This window comes from Nannobrachium achirus, assembly GCF_963921795.1.
Source record: "Nannobrachium achirus genome assembly, chromosome: 16".
Lineage (NCBI taxonomy): Eukaryota > Metazoa > Chordata > Actinopteri > Myctophiformes > Myctophidae > Nannobrachium > Nannobrachium achirus.
This window is the reverse complement of record NC_137823.1, coordinates 51,023,790-51,042,871: the sequence shown is the minus strand read 5'-3', so window position 1 is coordinate 51,042,871 and position 19,082 is coordinate 51,023,790. Positions and strand designations below refer to the sequence as shown.

Below are 19,082 nucleotides of genomic sequence, written 5' to 3'. Positions count from 1 at the left end.
TTTTCGTGATTTTAGGGCAAAATCTGTAGGAGCAGTGTCCAAAAATGTGTTTTTAAAAATCGGCCTGGAGGTGGCGCTATATGGGAGAGATTCATGTTGATGGGATGAGTGTAGACATACTGTGTACCGATTTGCGTGATTTTAGGGCAAAAATTGTAGGAGCAGTGTCCAAAAATGTGTTTTGCAAGAATCGGCCTCATGGTGGCGCTAGAAGAGGGCCATGTGAGAAATGAGGGGTGGGGTCTCCGCGCCGGCAAGGCGGACGAATAGGTACCGGCCCCGGCTGTCCCGGTCGCTCCTAGCCGGAGTTACGGCATTTTATGTGAGCTGCAGTGTAGGGGGTCCTCCACTGGGGGCGCCACCACTTTTGCATCCGTTCTGGAGCACCAGGAGTGGGTGGTCCCCGGGAATTCCCCGTGAGCAGCCCCGTGGGGGTGGTCATTTGGTCAGTTTAGCACATTTGGTCATTTTTTACATCTGGGGGTCCCCCAGGGACCTGGGGGTCCCTGGAGCTCCGGGGGTCCTTGGAGGTTGTAGTTTGGCAGGTAAGGAACGTGTGTGCAAAATTTGGCATGGATCGGGGCAACGGTTGCGGAGATATGAGCAGGGCAAGAGTGTGACGTGTGAGGTGTGACAGACAGACTGACAGACTGACTGACTGACTGACTGACGGACTTACACTTTGTGCAGGGTTTGATAGTAAATGCGACCTACGGTCGCAATAAAATTATGTTGCAGATAAAACTTTTTAATAGATTTCAGTCAGCTTCATTGACCATATCTAGATCTGCTCTTTTTTCCCTCTAGACCAAACCTCTTTGCAGAAAATAGACAATTTACAAGCTCACTCATTATGTGCTTGTAGATCTGCTATTTTCGTCTAATGTTCCCATCAGAATAGTGATTCTAGAGTTGAAGTGGTCTGGTTAATGTAAAAAAATATAATAATAATAATCCCTATCACACAAAGATTTTGTGCCCCCCTGTGGTAACTCAGAGGACGCCCTAGGGGTCACGTACCCTCTGTTGAAGACCCCTGCTTTAGTCAATCTGGTGATCCCGGGCTCCAGTATGCAAATTAAATGTTTTACGTATTCCTTCTCCTGGGGTGGCAATCTTTGAAAGGAAGGACCGTGCTTTTGAGGAAAAGCTCTTTCTCTGAGAGGGGAGGCAACGCCGGCTGAGTGACACCCACTGATCATTCTTGTCTTTGGTGACCTGTTCAATGGCTGCCTGCTCACAGATAATGTCCTTCAGCTGCTGCAGGCGGATATTCTGGGTGCTCAGGTCACCCACACCCATCTGACTGCGGTGGAGCAGCAACAGGGCATTGATGTACTCTTGCTCTGTGTATCGAACGCCCTGGTCCACAACCAGGTTCAGCATCTCATCTGCTGTGTTGTATAACATTTCATAGTACTGTTTGGCAAAGTCGAGATCTGCCTCTCTGGTCATGGTGGTGTTGGTCAGGTTCTGTTGGAGGACAGCAATGTTCCTGCACATCTTATTGATGCCAGATTCACTGATCCTCTTGAAGTGCTGAGCTCCGTTGATGAGGATACAGGAGATAAGACTTCCCAGACCTTCGAAGATGTACCGGAACTTCTGTTGTTGCAGCGCTGCGCTCATGGCTTCTCCAATGGCCGAGATGTCTTTGTTGAGTTTGGCCACCAGTGGGTCATAGTCCATGCTCTGCACGTTGGCCATGATGTCATAGTTGCCCTGCTTGACCATCGGGATGAGGAAATGGAAACAATGAATTCTGACCTCCAGGTGAAGCACCAGGAGGCAGCAATCAGCGATGTCCTGGAAACCTCTTGAAAGGTCACTAAGGGTTTGAAGGAAGTGCTCTCTACTGCACTCATTCTCACTGTACACCTGGTTGGCATGGTCTGGAGACACACTGGTTGTGTGATTCAGGGTGGATAACATCTTGATTCGCCCAGAGATCCACTCCATGCTCTCATGGAGGTTGGCCAGAGCCTTGAGGTCCCTGACATCATGCAGAAACTCATTCTGGGCTATCAACTTGTCAGCAAGGTTACATGTTAGCACATCCGCCTCCTCGACAAGTGACACTCTGGTAAGCTCCTCATCTTTCTTTTGCTGGGTCTGTTTGGGCTGGGTCATGTTGACCCAGTTTGGGAGAGACTGTAGCAAAAGCCTGATGTCTTCATCTGTGGACCAGAAAGCACTGATGGTCAGCTTACCCTCACACTGGACTATGCCCCTGTAGGCAGTGTTGCAGATGTGCTTGTACTCTTTGAGCTTGTCACAGACTATCTCTAGGAACTGGTTGGAGTATGCACTGAGGTTCTGCATCAGACTGACAAGGTCCTGGATGGACTTCTCCACCACTACAGTGCTCTGTAACAGAGGTCTCTGAACTCCCAGAACTTTCATGGTGTCAATGCTGGCCAGGATCTTCAGGGGATCCACTGCCGTGCTAACTGCCCCCATCTCCTTGTTGATTTCTGTTTGCACCTGGTTGAGGAAGATGTTCATGTAGTAAGTGAGGAAGTTTCTGAGCTGGCACTGCTTAGCCTGGCCTGGTCCAAGGTCACAAGACATCAACTCAATCTCCTGAATGAACCTGAGGAGAGGTTGGAAGATGACAGTGATGTTCCTAGCTCCTGGCTTACTCACAAAATTAATCTCTTCTTCAATCAAGTTGTCATCTGCTCCGCCTTGTATCTCCTCACACTTGCTGTAAAGTTCTCTCTTCTGTTCTCTCGTTCTGATGGTGAGAGATGATGACTCAAACTTGAAGAGTTTGGCACGCAGGTTTCTTTTCTTGCCAAAGAATGGAGAAAACCCATTGCTGTTACTGCGGCTGTTCTTCACATCCAGGTAGTCCTTAAGAAGACCCTGAAGCACTATCTGTATCTTGGCAGAGACGTCAGACAGTTCATACAGCATGATGTCCTCATGGGCGCCTCCAGGACACTGCACCATGATCTGGTGCAGGTGAGCCAGCACCACACTATGAGCCAGAGCCACTGCCTTGAACTTATCAAACAACAGTTCCAGCAGTTCCAGTAGCAACCTGGGTTGGTTCTCCTGTGTCACAGTATCTCCTCTCTGATCAGAATGTTCAACTATCTGGATGGTAGACCTCTTCAGGATCTGTTTCAATTCAGGCTCCAGTCGCTCCGTGATGGTGTTGATGGTCTCTGGGATCTTCTTCAACTTAACTAGAGCCTTCACAAGGATTCCCATGAACTCTGCACTGTTATCTTCAGGATGGATCTCATGGAGGGCTGTCTGGTTGTTGTCCTGTATCTCCTGCTGCATCTCACATACATTGCCGGGTAAGCGAGCAGCATTCTTGTCTTTGTTCTTATGTACCAGATGACTTGTAGACTTGATGTAGAGGTGTTTGTGGAGTTCATCAATGAGGACCATGTGGATGTTGAGCTTCTTGCTGTGAAGTTCTTGACGCAGGTCTCCAAGACCCTTCACCTGCAGCAGGGGCCCCTCTAGGGACTCCACTGCTGACACCAGCATATCAGTAGCATTAAGGTAGTGCTTGCTGGTCATGTATGCCTCAAGCCTCTGGGGAACCAGCTTGATGCTCTCGATCTCATCCAGGAGTTGCAGAACATGTTTGTGCTCTATGCTTTCAATCCACAGCTTCTTGAGTTCATCCCTCTTGCAAAGGAGCAGCGTCTTACAAGACAGAAGGCTCTCTTTCACCTGTTTGACCTTGTTGTGGGAGCTGCTGATTCGCTCAGTGATGCTCTGGTAGGTCTTGATGGTGGAGGTCAGCTCAGCATAATGCTGTATGATCTGTACATCCAGATCCCTGTCACACTTCTCAAACTCTTCTTCCAGACGGCCCTTCTCTGTCTCCCTAACCTGCACGTCATCAATGCTGGACAATGTCCTTATGACAGAGATAAGCAGACCAGATGGATTTTTGCTTTCTGCACTCCTGTATCTGCCTTTATCAGGGGCCATCTGTACAGGTGCTGAAACCCCAAAAGTGTATAAAAGAACGTATTGGGCTTTTATATTTGCAAGACATTACGTAATCGGTAACACATTTTACTCTTGACTTGACTGTCAATGGGGGTCCGATCAGGCTGAAACCATGCCCAAATATGTAGTCATATCTAACTATTAATTTACTGAATGTCGGTCCGTCCACCGTCTGTCTGCATGCTGACATCACTGATACTAAACAGCCGCATGCTGAAACAATGCCCATCTGACAACACTGACTGACATCACTACATTGCCCAAATTTGGAGATGACATCACAGAAAGCCTGGACACGGAACACCATATATGGGCATAAAAGAGAGCCAGACAGACAGATACACCGGGTATTGCGCAACTGGACATCAATGGCGTCTATTCTGCCCAAAGGGCACAGGTCTGGGTTCTCCAACATTACTTCTGAGACTCCTACCTTCAATCCCTAATATACACCCCCAGGCACAGGACTAGTATCATAGATACGTTAACATACAGTATAGATGACATCAGTCTTGCCCATCCGACCTGGTGCAGATATGAGCTAGTCTGAGCAAACCTTTAGTTAATTCTCGTCCTAATCAGACCATTCAGTGACTACTTGTGCGCTTCAATTATCCATTATCTGTGGCCCCTCAGTTTGGCCCTCTGCCCCCACCAAATACAAAGAAAGAAAATGAAAGTGTTTGGTTAAAAGGTTAAAGCATTATATTCTGATAATAATCATTGTTATAGACTCTATACCAAAGACTACTATCAGAAGGAAAATTGAAATTGGCCTTCCACCTGAAAATGTATTTTCTGTTTATAAAATAGCTGCAGAGAGAGGGAGATCCCTGTTACTGAACACTCTATGGTCGATACCTGTAATTGAACTGAGTGGTTGATCAGTAACAAGGTCTAGCTGTTTAAACAAAAAATACATTTTCAAGTGATCAGGAGATAATCATTTATTAGCTTCAGTTTCATACCGACCAGTTCTAATTTTGTCTGACAATTTATTTGTTATCACTTCCAATTTCACTTTACACATTTATCCTGTATGTGTTCACTCTCCTGATTGGATAAAACTGGTACCCCGAGCTGAAAATGTTTGTTTATTAAAGATGTGGAAAAAGCTGGCCATAACAATCCACAAAATCACACTGTAAAAGTCATTTAAAACTGTTTATACAGACATTTCAAAAACATCGTACAAAGTAGGATATTTTTTATAACTTCTCATATCATTTTTGAAGATTTACAGTAAAACTCTTAAAAAGCAGAACCCCCCAGCAAAAAACTAATCAAAACAAAAAACAAGTTGAGTGGATCTTGCACTATTTATAACCAGTGTGTGTGTGCACAAAAAGGGCTTTAAAGTAGACCACTGTCCAAGCAAGTTTGGATTTCTTAAAGCAAAATTGTCAGAAGATTGTGCAAACTTCAAAAACTGACTGGTGCATTCAAACATTTTAGAGACAAAGGGTGGTCTTTGCAATGAAGATGGAACAATTGAAATAAAGTTTATAAGGACAGCCACAGGACTATGGGCCACTTCTTAAAGACCAGCTAAAACTGGTATTTTGAGAGTTGAGAGATCTGACTAACTTTGGTCATACGGAAGAAATAGTAAAACAGAATAGTGAGGCAGTACATAATGTTGGGAGGAATTTGATTTTAAGTGAATCCTCAGATCAACCTAACCAACAAGGCAGGGCCAATACCGCATTGCCCATTTCTTGTCTCAAAAGTGTGCTGTCTTGGATTCCGAAGGTTCTCGGTTCGCTCACCATCTCCTTCTTGCTGCATGTCAAACTGTCCTTGAGCAATACACTTGACCCTAGATGCTCCTGATGAGCATGTTGGTTTTCTACGACATGGGTGAATGTGATATACACTGGAAAGCACTTTGAATCGTCTTAAATCCTAAAGAGGAGTTATATAAATGCAGTTCAGTTCAGTTTACCATTTCTGTCATCTAGCTGGGGTGATTGGTGGATCAACGAACGAGTCCAGATGCGTTGTCAACAGATACAGTGCCTGTACCATATTTAATCTTATGTATGTGTCGCTAAAAGTGGAACATTCATCATATTATTTGCTGGTTTGTGCTTATTTAAGCAAACATCACATTTTGTTTTACACGAAAAAAGGTTTGGATTTAGATACGTATATAAACGTAAAAAGAAAAAAAAAAACAGGTTCTCTTTTAAATCTTTAAATACTTCCAACAAATAAAATACTGTACATCTGAAAGTAACAGATACAGTAAAAGAAAAAAAAAAGAAGAAAACATTCTTCCATGACTTCACATGTTGGTTGTCGACCTTTCTTGAAGATGGTCTTCAATACTTAACTAGAGAGACAAGGAGACATTAAGCGCAATAAATCAGTTATAGAGTTTGCGACATGGAATCAACATGCGTTATATAATGCAATTATCCGTTTTTTTACAAACAAATAACTTTGACATACAAGCTACAAGCTGTATGTACTGGGTGCATGTATTCTACTTGCCTGCTCTGGGCTTTTGTCCACTTCAGGGCGTGTCTAGGTGGCACAACTGTGCTTGGATGGTAAAAAGTACAACCAGCCCGTTTACACTGAGCAGCAAAACGACATGGCTGTGGAGAAGATAGAAACAGACTACTCATCAGTCCTTATACTTCCTCGAATGATCTGAAAAAAAAAGCTAAATGACTATAATGTTTTACCTTAGGATGATAGAATGGACAGTCCATCTTTTTGCATTCTGGGAAGAACCGACATACACTACCAGTCTGTGGTGCAGGCACTGCATTGAAGATAGTCAAAAGAATAGTCAAATTAGTTAATATTAGGTACCGTAACCAACATAGTAATTCCACATGTACAGTTTACTGTATGCTGTGAAACGTCGTGACAGTAATGAAGGATGCCTTTACCAAGCATTTAAGCACTTCGAACCCTCTTCATATCATAGGTAATTCAAATATATATAATGTAGTGTGTATATACAAAGACATACACGTATGTTATGTGTAGCTGGAGCACTTGTGCTAATCCCCACAAGAGTGTTGTAATACCAATAACACATACAGTACAACTCTATGTTTTACGTCTCCCTCCCAATAACCACTTGAAACTTAGCATCCTTACTCTGAGGGGTAGATTGCCCAAAATAGCAGATGTACAAGCCCTCAATGTGTCGCATTGCGATATGTTGTGAACTTGTAGATATTTAACTAGCTATTTTTGGCTACAGTTCTCAGAATATGGACACCATGGTTCAAAGTTGTTAATATAAAAAGGATTAGAAGATTTGTAGGACGCCCTGTAGTAACTCTGAGGACCCCCTAGGGGTCCCGGACCCCCTGTTGAAGACCCCTGACCTAAAGGTGATGTGATGATCTTGAGACAGACAGAGAGGACAGAGCAGCACCTGGTCTGGGTCTGGGAGGAGGGGCCATGGATGTTCTGCGGCTGGCGTGAGTGAACGGACACTCTGGCTTGGCACATCTGGCATCATATTTACAGTTCGGATGAACAAAGAGGCATTTGTCCCCGAATTTGCAGTTCGGAAAAGTCCTAGAACAAAAGAAAAATAAATGTAAATCTTTGTTTCTGTGTGTGCCAAAAGACAATCATAATCTTGAGCATCAAGTTCTTTGTTTCTGTGTGTGCCAAAAGACAATCATAATCTTGAGCATCAAGTTCTTTGTTTCTGTGTGTGCCAAAAGACAATCATAATCTTGAGCATCAAGTTATTACATAAAGATATTCACAGCAGACGTGTTAATATCTAGAGCCTGATCTGCCATTATTTGACTTGACAACACCGGAGGTATCTGCAATTATGCAGCCTACTGTATGTGTCCCCATTTTTAACCACTTTCAACCTGGCGACCCTATTTTGGGCATGTCATTGTAGCTGAATACTTTCAAAAGGTTTTCAGGGACTTAAAAGAAAAATATAAACTAAAAGCTCACACGTTGATAAAGAATAATCTAATTAATTTCAACATCGTTACATCGGAGGTCTAGGACTCTCCAAAATAGGGATTGAGTTCGGACCCAAAATCTGGCATCAGTCGGATTCTAGTAAAACCTCTACCTCTTTCAGCATGTCAATCAAGAACTCACTTGCACTTTGTTGTTGGGTGATGGTACAAACATTCATCTCCACTTTTACACACTGGCCAGAACTTGCAGCGCTCCAGAACCTTCTGTCTCTTGGACTGTACAGCATCCTCTTCGTCTAGTTCAGTTTCCATACAGTCTTCTATAAAAGGGACAACAGAAGCGAAGAGTGAAACCATGAACATAATGTAAAGGGCATCAAACCCATGTAGAGCACAATAGTAGCCTGCTTTGTCAGCTGCGACGTGTGAACTGAACCATAACGTACCATCAGAGGAGTTGATGCTTCCCTGCAGCCTGTGAAGAACGCTGACTTTGGATTCTCTGCTGAGGTGGATAGTGGCGTCTGTGACCTTTGAGGGAAGTCTGATGTCGTCCACCTCCATGTCACAGTCTGCCATGGTCCCTAGTGGACTGGGCACCCCATCCAATGTCACAATGAACTTGGGACTGGCAGAGTCTGCCGTGTCCCCCCTCTCCTTACTAGTGAGACAAAGAAACAGATTGTGGTAGGGTTATAATATAATCAACGTCAAGAAAAAGATTATGAAAGGAATGAATAAAATACATGTTAAGTGATTTTGTGCAAACTAACCAAAACACAGAACGGAAAAAAAAGTTAGCAGCCTTTGATGGTTCACAGATGGCACACATGGCTGCCTAACCCAGTGTTTCTCAACCTTTTTTCTGCATGGGCATTTTCATGTCCCAAGAGTCCAGGTGCACACCAACATAACGCCAACATAATACGGGGGTGTAAATATCGTCACTGTCGGGAAGAAACCTTGTATCTCCAAGTTTAATATTTGTACGTTTCTTCGGAAAGTAAAGCCCTGCTTCATCATGCAAGGCTGTTGCACAACAGTAGTGAAAACAGCAGATCTACAAGCAAACAACGCCAAGTGGTGCGAGGCGTTGTGTGCTTGTAGATCGGCTGTTGTCACTAGTTTAAATCATTTTTAAAATGATAAATACAATACTGGCTTTCAAGCAGTTTCAAGGGGCACACTTGACCCTTCTCAGGGGCACACCAAAGGTCCCCAGGCACAGTGGTTGAGAAACACTGGCCTAACCCAATACCAACAAGAGCGAGGCCTGCCAGCAGCACCTATGATGCCCTCAGCCCCACAGTCACAATCCAAATGGGACTACCTAGGGCAGTTCCTCTTCCTTGTGAATACATTATATGTATTTGATAAACTAAAAATCAACCGGCATGTGTCTTGTTACCCTTGGTATTAACTTGGACAGCAAACCGAAAGCCTGGGTGATGATCGATAATCGTATCTGTGTGTACCTGGATTGGACCTGGCGTGGTACAGCAGGTTGGATTGGCTCTTTGACCTGAAGCTGCTGACGTCTGACAGGAGTTTCTTCCAGCTGGGGTCGGCTCATGATGAAGGACCGAGTATCAAAGGCCGATGCCTCACTCCCCTCAGCGACTGCACCTAGAATCACCCAAACATCATATTTATGTTCACATATACCGAGGTTATGCGAAACGTTATCTACACTTCATGCTTGTATACTGAACTATTTCAAAGCTCGGCAAGACTATTTCATAACAGAAATGGATATTGAGTCCACAGAGATCAGACACTATTTTATTTCTGTACTATACACGTCTCAAGAATCTGCACAGCCAGCAACACTTGTGCTTGCTCCAAAAAAGGAAAAGAAAACTAAGACTAAATGAAATACAAGACCATAGCTATGAGTACTAGGAACATGATGTGTTAAAACTCTCACTCTTCAAATGAAAACAAATAAAATAAGAAATGTACTTTCTGGAATTAATGCAACTACAACACAAGCAAACAAAAGAGGCTTACCGTAGTCGCACTGCTCTTTGCTGACACTGTTCTCTTGTATGTCCAACTGAAGGCGTGAAGCCAGCGATCTGGCTGGGGCTGGGAGAGATGAAAGTCAAAAGTCAGGATAAACAGTATTATTCAAAAAGCCCAATCTTAAAATCGTTTTGAACATGTATATTTCAATTACATGGTTTAAGACTGAATTTACAGTTGCTCTACAACACCACACGTGCAGTTTTGTACACATTTTGACACAATGGCTTATTTGTCTCAATTACCTCATGAACAGATGTAAAATGTGTGTAATATCACTTGTATACCACTATGCCATTTGGCTGGCCAGTTGAAACACTTAGCTTATATCTCTTTGCGTAGTTACTGCACTTTGGCCTTGTAGGGCATAATGTTAACACACATTACCAATGTATTAATGCCTCAAAACAATCACACAGAGAAGTAAAACCTGTCTCAAATGTTTTTTTTTGCGTAGTGGCGCAACCCATTTGTAAACATTTGGATATATACCAAGCGCTCTGGCAGCAAGTGGTCGCTCTGTGGGTGTATAGGACTGCGTCTGCTGCACCCTAGGGGCCAAGCTCTGGAGGTGCTCCTGGACTAGCTGGATAGCAGCGGTCATCTCCTCATTGCTGGCCAAGCGAGTACGGGGTGCAACTGGCACAGTCTGCCTCTGGGGTGCTGCTGTAGACGCAAAGACAAAACAAAATAATACATTAATACTGGTAACTATGCATTGCAGTTGTATAATCTTCAGTAACATTGGGACTATGGGAGACATACCGGTTGGGTAAGCTGTGGTCTTGGTGATTGAATCCTGTGCTTCAGAGATGGCTTTCAGGATGAGGTTCCTGTTTGCTTGTTTGGCTGGCGGGAGGGAAGGTCTGAAATGATACGAGTAAGGAATGTCACAGTGCGTAAGTACAGTCCCATGGATTTCTGGAAATGCATTCAGAGTCGGATCTGTATCAATAAAGAGCCTTATTGTTAGAACAAGGAGACAGAAATGTAAAGTTTTGAAAACGGCAACTCTCAAACATCACCCTGCGTCTCAAAGCTTTTCTCTGGTCTGGTGAGCCTTTCACTTAAATAAAGTAACGTTTGCATACGTGAAACCCTAAGCTTACAATTTAAGCTGTAAAACAAAAACAAAACAAGTGGCAGTCTGTCAGAGGTCATAGGCAAATGCAAGGCCACTTCTCTACTTAGAATAGCACTACACAGATAACACATTGGGTTACTCCAGAAAGAATATGTAAGGATCATTGCAACATGTACGTATACTATATATCATTAATCACAAAAACAACTGTACTATTGAGATACAGTCACACCACTGCTTGGCTGTGTTTACACTGTGTGCTTTTGGACTGAAGAGATTTGTTCACTTGTTTAATAGTATTTTCTGAGCTGCCCCAAATTAATTATGCATCTTTAAAAATGAACAAGACAAAGGGGTTAGCAAGTCATGAAATCTCCTATAATGACATTGTCAAAGATGCTTAAGTCTTTAACCAATAGTAATCGTATATTAACAAGAGATTGTGACTAAATAATAACTACATTGGATACATTGTAATACAGGTTATTTTTTTCCATTTAGTGAAAAGTTAGAGTTTTAGACACAAGATGTCCATCCAACAGAATCCATATGGATGTAAGGCATGCGCATAGGTTATTCATCAACATCATAGTAAATTCTTAGCCCTTGAACCCTAGCGTACCTATTCTGGGCATGCAACAGAATGTGTTTTGAGCTTGTAGATATTTTCCCATTTTTCGGCAAAGAGATTTGGAGTAGAGGGAGAAAATGACTTAATTATTTTGAATCAATGAGTGGTGTTGTGATTCAACATGTTGTGAACACACATTCAGAACACACATGTTGCGTTCTACCGGACGAGTCTGTGCTGTGTGAATAGCAAGGGGGGAGGGCGTAACTTGAAGCTGTAGCTTGCAGTCTGACAAAATGAATCTGTGACCTCGCGAGACCAGCTTGTGTTTAAGGTTACAGGCACACAGTCTCTTGACAACACTGCAGGCAGATTTCTACAGTTGAATATTATTTTATTTCTATCATTCAAATATATATTATATATATTCAAAATCTTGATATTTGTAACTATTTCGTTGTTGGGTGGAAATGTTCAAAATGTATTTCACTGATTTAAACTAGTGAAAACAGCAGATCTACAAGCACACAACGCCTCACATATTGAACGATGGCCTTGTATGATGAAGCAGGGCTTTACTTTGCGAAAAAACGTACAAATTTGAAACTTTCTGCAGGACAGTGACGATATATTCAAACTTTAGATATTTGCTCTATTTGCTAGCACTTACTTGCGCTCTGGTTTGGAGGGTAAGGACACTCTGCTAGACATGCTTCTTCCGCCGTAGCCTTCGTCTTCCTCCTCCTCCAGATCTTCGCTATCCTCATCTTCCACTCGGTTCACCCGCACCACTGAGCTGGCCACCGGGGCTTTGCGCTTCCGTGACGCCTCTTCCTGTAGAGAAAATGACAGAGTTGTGTACGTTGTAAAGAGCTGGCATAAATGATTGGTGGTTCCCAACCACAGGTCCGTGGACCGGCACATCAAAGCTGCTTTCACTGTGTCACCGCTCCAGGGAACACACTGTAGTTGTAGCACGCAGCCACGCACACACACACCGCAGGCACGGCGTGTGACAAAGTAGATGTAGCGCTGTTAGCTCGTCCAGCCAGCGATGATGGGCGTCGTGCGGGGGAAGACATCCATGCAGGCTCGCAGCAGATTCTCCTCTGTAGACGCTCGCATCCACGCAATCGCCCCTATCTAACTGGCAGCTAACGCTAACAAACAGACGCGCTAACACTGTCCTTGTCGGCAGTCACCGCAGCCTCGGCTCTGTCCACCATAGCCTCCTCCTCCAGCAGCAGCACTGACTCGCGCCGATTCCATTCATAAAATGGGACGGACCAGCACGCTGAATGATGCAGGTGAGTGGATGAGCGTGAACATGGGTGTGCGCGTTGTGACTTGAGTGACAGGTTCGGTGACAGTTAAAAATAACGGTGGCAGAGTGACAGATCGCCACAGTACCACCGGTCCGCGAGAAGGCATTAACACACTGGCTGACACCATTCACTTACGCTTTATTAGCCCCAGAAGCTTTGTGCATATGCACGTGTGTGTAATCTGACGATTCTAGGAAGGAGGTCTGTTTGTTTACAAATGGTCGCGAAACTAAAATCCTAACCGGGGCCGACCATCACAGCATAGTGTAGCCGTGAAAAAGAGCGGCTCTTGGCTTTTTCGGCATTATTTGCACCTTATTCAGAGATACAGCCGTTTTTACAGGATAGAATAGGAGTCATCAATGGAGAACAGACGCTCCACGTTGCTTGTGGGCGTGTTGTGTCATGACGTATGCAGTTTTTTCTTTCACCAGCACCTGTAGCATCTGTTTACCTGGTTACCATGGTAACCCTTAACTCGTCTGTGGACGAACTTGGTTCAGGGAGGCACTTAGGCATACTACGTCCGTTCTATTGATATAATAATATATAAATATATATTTATATTAATATTTTTACATATTAAATAGAAAGTGGACTTTTGGTCTGTTTGGGGGCAAATTTATCTGAGGCCTGGGAATAGAGTAAAAGTCAATATGATCTTTAGTGAATAATCTTATTCTTATTGAATCCCCATACCTTACTGGACCCATTCCGGGCGGGCCGAGAGCTTCTGCTGTCTTGCAGGTGGCCGTGATGCTGCCTGGTGTGCGAGGGCCCTTCCATAGCCCTGTAGCTGTCTACGGACCTGCCTGATGCCATCCTGCCATCTGACGCCATCCTGCCATCTGACGCCATCCTGCCATCTGATGCCATCCTGCCATCTGATGCCATCCTGCTCTGAGACGGCCTGTAGATCTGGGCCGTGGGGCGAGCAGCCGTGTTGCGCACGCGACCCACACTGGTGGCCATCTCCACGGGGTCGTCGGCGATGAGGTCATCGTCCATGTCAGGTTTGATGTCGATGACCGCCTCAGAGGGGAGTGGCTCCACAAGCGGCTTGACCGTAGAGGTAAGACGGGAGTTCTTCTCAGTTGAGACTCTTCTGCCATGAAACAATAGTTAGGCCTAGAATTATTGAATGCTTTAACCAGTGAAAAATAGCAGATCTACAAACTCGAGCTTGTAGATCTGCTATTTTTGAAAAAGTCGTGAAAATGTGTGCAAATATTTGAATATTATGTATTTTCAAAGCGAACGTTTGTAACTCAAATTTTGCTTCTGGGTGGTCCCTGGAACTAAATATTTTGAGATGGGTGTCCGTGGCCAAATAAATATCAGTTTGGGGGTCCTTCGCATGAAAAGGTTTGAGAACCACTGACATAGTAGTCTCTCAAGAACAGACTAACTGAGCTCCAGCTTTGAAGATGGCTAGCCAGATTGCCGACATAGAAACATAGGTTTTTCAAAAAATCTTAGAAGGATTCAAAAGACACTTATAGAATCGGGTCAAAATGCTAATTTTCACGATTTTTCAAAAACAGCAGTTATACAAGCTGCTATTTTTCAATAGTTAAAGCATAAAATAATGATACACAATAACGTGTACCCGTTCTAAATGGGTTAAGTATTTGTTTTTATAGACAACCGAAAACAGCCAAAAATAGCCCACCGAAGCTTGTTAGCTTGGCTGTCTGCTATTTTCACCAAAAGGCCCTTTTAGAAATGTCAGCCCCTGCCTCTCTAACATTCTCTGCCCGTCCCTGGTGTACACTACATGGCTAATCTCCCAACACCCTGGGCAGATAAGCGCCAAATGTCTTGTGCGTGCTTCCAGTCAGTCAACCCATGATTACTTTTTAGATATACTTATATCAAAGGAGGAGAAAAAAAATTATGTTGACTGCAGTCACAATCACCTGTGTTCATGGGCAGAGCTAGACACGCGAGTCTCCGTCTTATCAAAGCGTGAGCTGGACACCGCCAAAGCCCTCGACTCGTCTCTCCTCTTGTCTTCAGAGGCCTGGATTTTCCCAGAGAAGCTGCCACTGTCAGATGGAAGCTGAGGTTTCACGGATGCAGGCTCTAGAATCACATGACAGAATCACATGACAGTACAGGTAAGCAGTGGTAGAAAGGGTTGAGAAGTGATGACCTTTCCTAACAACAAATACAACTTTCTAGGGACAATGCTATTCAGGAGCAACAGTGCATTTTCTCTCAGCTGGTCGCAGAAACAGTTTTACTTACCGACTGCTACAGATCTTAATTTCTCCAGGACACCCTGTAACCTGAAAGGTAAACAAACAAACTGATCATATGGTAAAAACACACGTCATGCATGCGCTGTGAAAATGGTACCTTTTTCAGAGCTACTGTAGAGGTTAATCTCTACTCTTGGGGAATCCCAGTACTATTACATAATTAAAAAGGAGACGAGACAAATATAGCAGAGTGAACAGCAGACAGTTTTATTCACTCAAGATAGAAACACAGGCAGTAGAACTGAGACAGACACATAGCATTCGCAGATAGAGCATTGCAGTTTATGTAATTCTAGTGCACACCGATACTGAATTCTGTCTAAAAATCTTCAGTCAGCCCTTATTATACTGTGGGAGTATACCTTTGATAAAAACACAGTGATAGGTTATTCCCCGCTGTTGTTTATATTAAATGTTGCTTAGTCAGATGGTCCTAGTAGAGAACTGCCTCTATGCTCTCTCTCCTCTGTCCTACTAATTCATCAAGCAGGGAGTAACTTAAACAGCTGTCATCTTGCATCGTTATTATTATTGGCAATATGTTTCTAATGTGTTTCCCAATATCAGCTCCATCCCTCATTAGAGTAAATAAAATCCTTCTGAAGCGCTCTCAATGTAAACATACAGTATTTGTCCCCTTTTTGGAGAAACCTAGTTGCACAAGCGCTACCTCGTGCAACCCCGTCCAGGAGATCGTGGGAGACAATGGCTTTCTCCAGTCTAATAATTAACTAGAGAGGATGAAATTGGAAATTACAAGTGTGGTTGCTGACGGGACTATATTCTACAGTAAGCTAACTGTCATGTGAAGCTCGACCAATTGATTCCCTATTGATTCCCACTCCCATGATTCCCACTTCCATTGATTTCCTATTGATTCCCTATCCCGGACAGAAGTCTGTCTGTCTGTCAATTTCCAATGACAGCGGAAAAGTTACCCTAGTTATAAATAAAGCTTCCCCAGGACTATAATGTGTTGCCCTGTTGGGCAACCACACTAACTAGAAAAGATGCAATTGGAAATTGCAAGTGTGGTTGCATACGGTTGCTGGCATCATGTGAAGCTCAACCAATTGATTCCCTATTGATTCCCACTCCCATTGATCCCCTATTCGATTCCCTATCCCTGTCAGACAGATGTCTGTCTGTCTGTCAATTTCCAATGGCGGCGGAAAGGTTACCCTAGAAATAAAGTTTCCCCAGGACAAACACACTAATAATGTTTCAGACCTTGCATGCCTGTAGGACACACAGGGTTGGGGTTTTACCTACAGTAGGTGAGAATAGCATAGGATCTGATTTACATGAAAATACCAATAAGACGTGATCTTTACCAGACAGTAAATTTGATGGTGTTGTTTCCAAGGAAGAGGGACAGGTCATCGGCCATTTGCTGAGTAGTCTTCTTATTGGCTACCATCACCATAATATAGTCAGGCAACTCTTCATCTGGAAGCACACATACAATGCACAAGACATGATGGGCTGCTAGTTAAAATCCTCAGTGAAGATTTGTACTACAGATAACGTACAAATGTAATGTCAAATTGTCCAAATAGTGATTAAAAGGGCACCACTGACACTTCTATTTACTTACCCAGTGGTGCACTGTAGTTAAGTACAATTTTGAGGAATTTGTACTTTACTTGAGTATTTCCAATTTCCAATACTTTCTACTCCACTACATTTCGGATCCAAATATTATACTTTTACTCCACTACAATTATTTGAAAGGTTTAGTTACTTTGTAGATTTGGATTATTATTACAAAACGTACATTAATAACTTAATAGCCCCATGCCCATATACATTACAGCCATTTGAAAATAGCCGATCTACAAGCTCACTTCTATATTGACATGAGAAAACTTTGTGACGCGTTGTGAGCTTGTAGATCTGCTATTGTCCAAATATTTGCACACATTTGAAAACTTGATATGACACAGTCAGCATAACGATTACTTTTACTATTTCTACTTTAAGTACATTTTGATACCAATACTTTGGTACTTGTACTCAAGTAAATGTAGAATTCTGAAATGTTACTTATAACAGAGTAGGCTATTTTCTACATTGCAGTATTGATACTTTTACTAAATTAAGTATATAAAATGTGAGTACTTTTCCCCACCACTGTACTTACCCACATATGCACCAAGTTCTTGAAGTTTACCCTTGATAGCAGCCTGCAAAAAACAAAACCCAATGAAGTTATAACCAATGCTGAGATTGCTGACTGACTGAAATGCTTCTATAAATACAGAAACAACAGCTGGCTAAAGTAAGGCGCTAACTAAAACAGATTCATTTACAACTGCACCGACACAACGTAAGACAAGAAGATCATAGAATAACAAGTTACAATTAAAACAATTCTGTAACGTTGTTACGACACAGAAACAAAACAACAACCCCACAGTGCCTTGGCCTTGTAAACCATAAAGGACCCCATTGAAAATAGCCGATCTACAAGCTCACAACGCGTCGCGACCGCGACGCGTTGTGAGCTTGTAGATCGGCTATTTTCAGCTATCTGTCTTGCTGGTTATGCTAAGCTAACGCTAACGGGGTTTCGGGGTAAAAAAAATAGTGCAATCCGTCCCCTACTCACCCTTATTTTCTTGCTGATCTCCGTACCGATCTCCATGGCTGCTGTCTAGTCTTCAGTCAAGTTACTCAAGTATGTTATGATAACGGACGCGAAAGGTAACCTTTAACTGCTTTGTTGTGTCTTTAGAAGCAGAGTGACAACAACCAGAATGCTAAACACAGAGCGGCATAGATACATTACACACAGAATCATTGGTAGGGGATCCTATGGTGGGGAAAGCTCAGTGAATGAGTAAGTATCGCCACCTGGCGTCCAAAGTGCGAACTGAACTCTAATCGTGTGAGTTTTAGTAGGCCTACGCTGCAGTATTGTTTCTCAAAGTGGGGTTCGTTCCGGGGACACCCAGGGGTAAGTTGAGGGAGTTCCAGGGGGTCCCCCCAGCTAAATGATAGTTAGGAAGTTTAATAGGAACCAAATGGACCCTTAAGTGTCTGTAATTTTACACTATAAATTGGGGTCTCAGAGATAACATGATTAGCCCAATGCAAATAACATTAGCCTAATAATTTAATGCATGTCAAACTGGGGGTCCTTGAAATCTTCCTGGCATATATTTTCAAATGGGGGTCCGCGGCCTAATAAGTGTCAATTTGGGGGTCCTTGACAAGAAAAAGGTTTGAGAACCACTGGCCTACAGTAGATTCAGTGTATTTGTCACTCACTCACTCACTCACTCACTCACTGTGCAGTAAATGTTGGTGTGACCTGCATGAGATATTATGTTCGGGTTGACTTGACTGCTAGGCATACACATAATGACTGTTAAAGAAAGAAAGAAAGAATGACAACAAAATTCCCTTTATTTTTGCAACTTGGTTTCAGTGTGATAATATGTAGGCCTGACCTGGTCCCTAGACCACAGTTTCCAATAACTATAAGGAAACTGTTCATGTGATATGATGCCAAGGGAGGAAGTATGGTATTGCATTTGCATGAGGAAGTCAGGACTCAGGAGTGGCAGAGAAGTATGTCAAAATGGTGCAGGACATGTCTGAGGATAGTCACAGACTGTAGTGAGGAGTGTAGGATTGACGGCCGGTTTGGAGGTGGGGGTGAGCCTACACCAAGGATCGTCTCTGAGCCCTTTCTTGTTTGCGTTGGTGATGGACAGCTTGACAGGTGAAGTCAGGGAGGGAGGCACGTGTAGTGAGACGAGGGAACAGGTTGAAGAGAGTCTGGAAAGGTGCATGGAGGCATGCACTATAGATGAAAGTCGGCAGGAGTTAGACAGAATATCTGTGTCTGAACGAGAGAGGGGATGCAAGGAGTAGAGGTTGAGATGGTAAATGAGTTTAAATACC

General features: G+C 43.4%; 2 protein-coding genes across 3 annotated transcripts; both read right to left on the bottom strand.

The window, feature by feature from the left end:
* Positions 1 to 1,041: 1,041 nt before the first annotated feature.
* On the bottom strand, positions 1,042 to 3,960 carry LOC308301129 (exocyst complex component 4-like; the record flags this gene model as incomplete). Its single annotated transcript, XM_080745025.1, has 1 exon — positions 1,042 to 3,960. The coding sequence occupies one exon, from the start codon at positions 3,958 to 3,960 to the stop codon at positions 1,042 to 1,044; it is 2,919 nt and encodes a 972-aa protein (XP_080601151.1).
* A 1,171-nt stretch (positions 3,961 to 5,131) lies between these two features.
* On the bottom strand, positions 5,132 to 17,915 carry zc3h14 (zinc finger CCCH-type containing 14). 2 transcript variants are annotated; one of them, XM_080744498.1, is made up of 17 exons: positions 17,782 to 17,915; positions 17,314 to 17,356; positions 16,505 to 16,619; positions 15,157 to 15,197; positions 14,826 to 14,991; positions 13,606 to 14,011; positions 12,252 to 12,415; positions 10,692 to 10,792; positions 10,419 to 10,592; positions 9,912 to 9,989; positions 9,377 to 9,527; positions 8,348 to 8,562; positions 8,083 to 8,221; positions 7,382 to 7,527; positions 6,675 to 6,754; positions 6,478 to 6,584; positions 5,132 to 6,316 (listed from the first exon to the last, which is right to left on the bottom strand). In XM_080744498.1, exons 1-17 carry the CDS (start codon positions 17,815 to 17,817, stop codon positions 6,313 to 6,315), a joined length of 2,166 nt encoding a protein of 721 aa, XP_080600624.1. In that variant the 5' UTR covers positions 17,818 to 17,915; the 3' UTR covers positions 5,132 to 6,312. The 2 variants fall into 2 exon arrangements, with proteins under 2 accessions (XP_080600624.1, XP_080600625.1); XM_080744499.1 differs by having other exon boundaries at positions 9,377 to 9,521.
* Between the last annotated feature and the right edge of the window lie 1,167 nt (positions 17,916 to 19,082).

What these genes read in the sequence shown, in the direction of transcription:
- zc3h14 (XM_080744498.1), bottom strand. Translation starts at nt 17,817, where the DNA reads ATGGAGATCGGTACGGAGATCAGCAAGAAAATAAGG. An exon ending in CCCTCCAAACCAGAGCGCAA is followed by an intron (nt 10,793 to 12,251) that starts GTAAGTGCTAGC and finishes GTATCATTTCAG; the next exon opens with ACCTTCCCTCCCGCCAGCCA. An exon ending in AAGCATCAACTCCTCTGATG is followed by an intron (nt 8,222 to 8,347) that starts GTACGTTATGGT and finishes TCCCTTTTATAG; the next exon opens with AAGACTGTATGGAAACTGAA.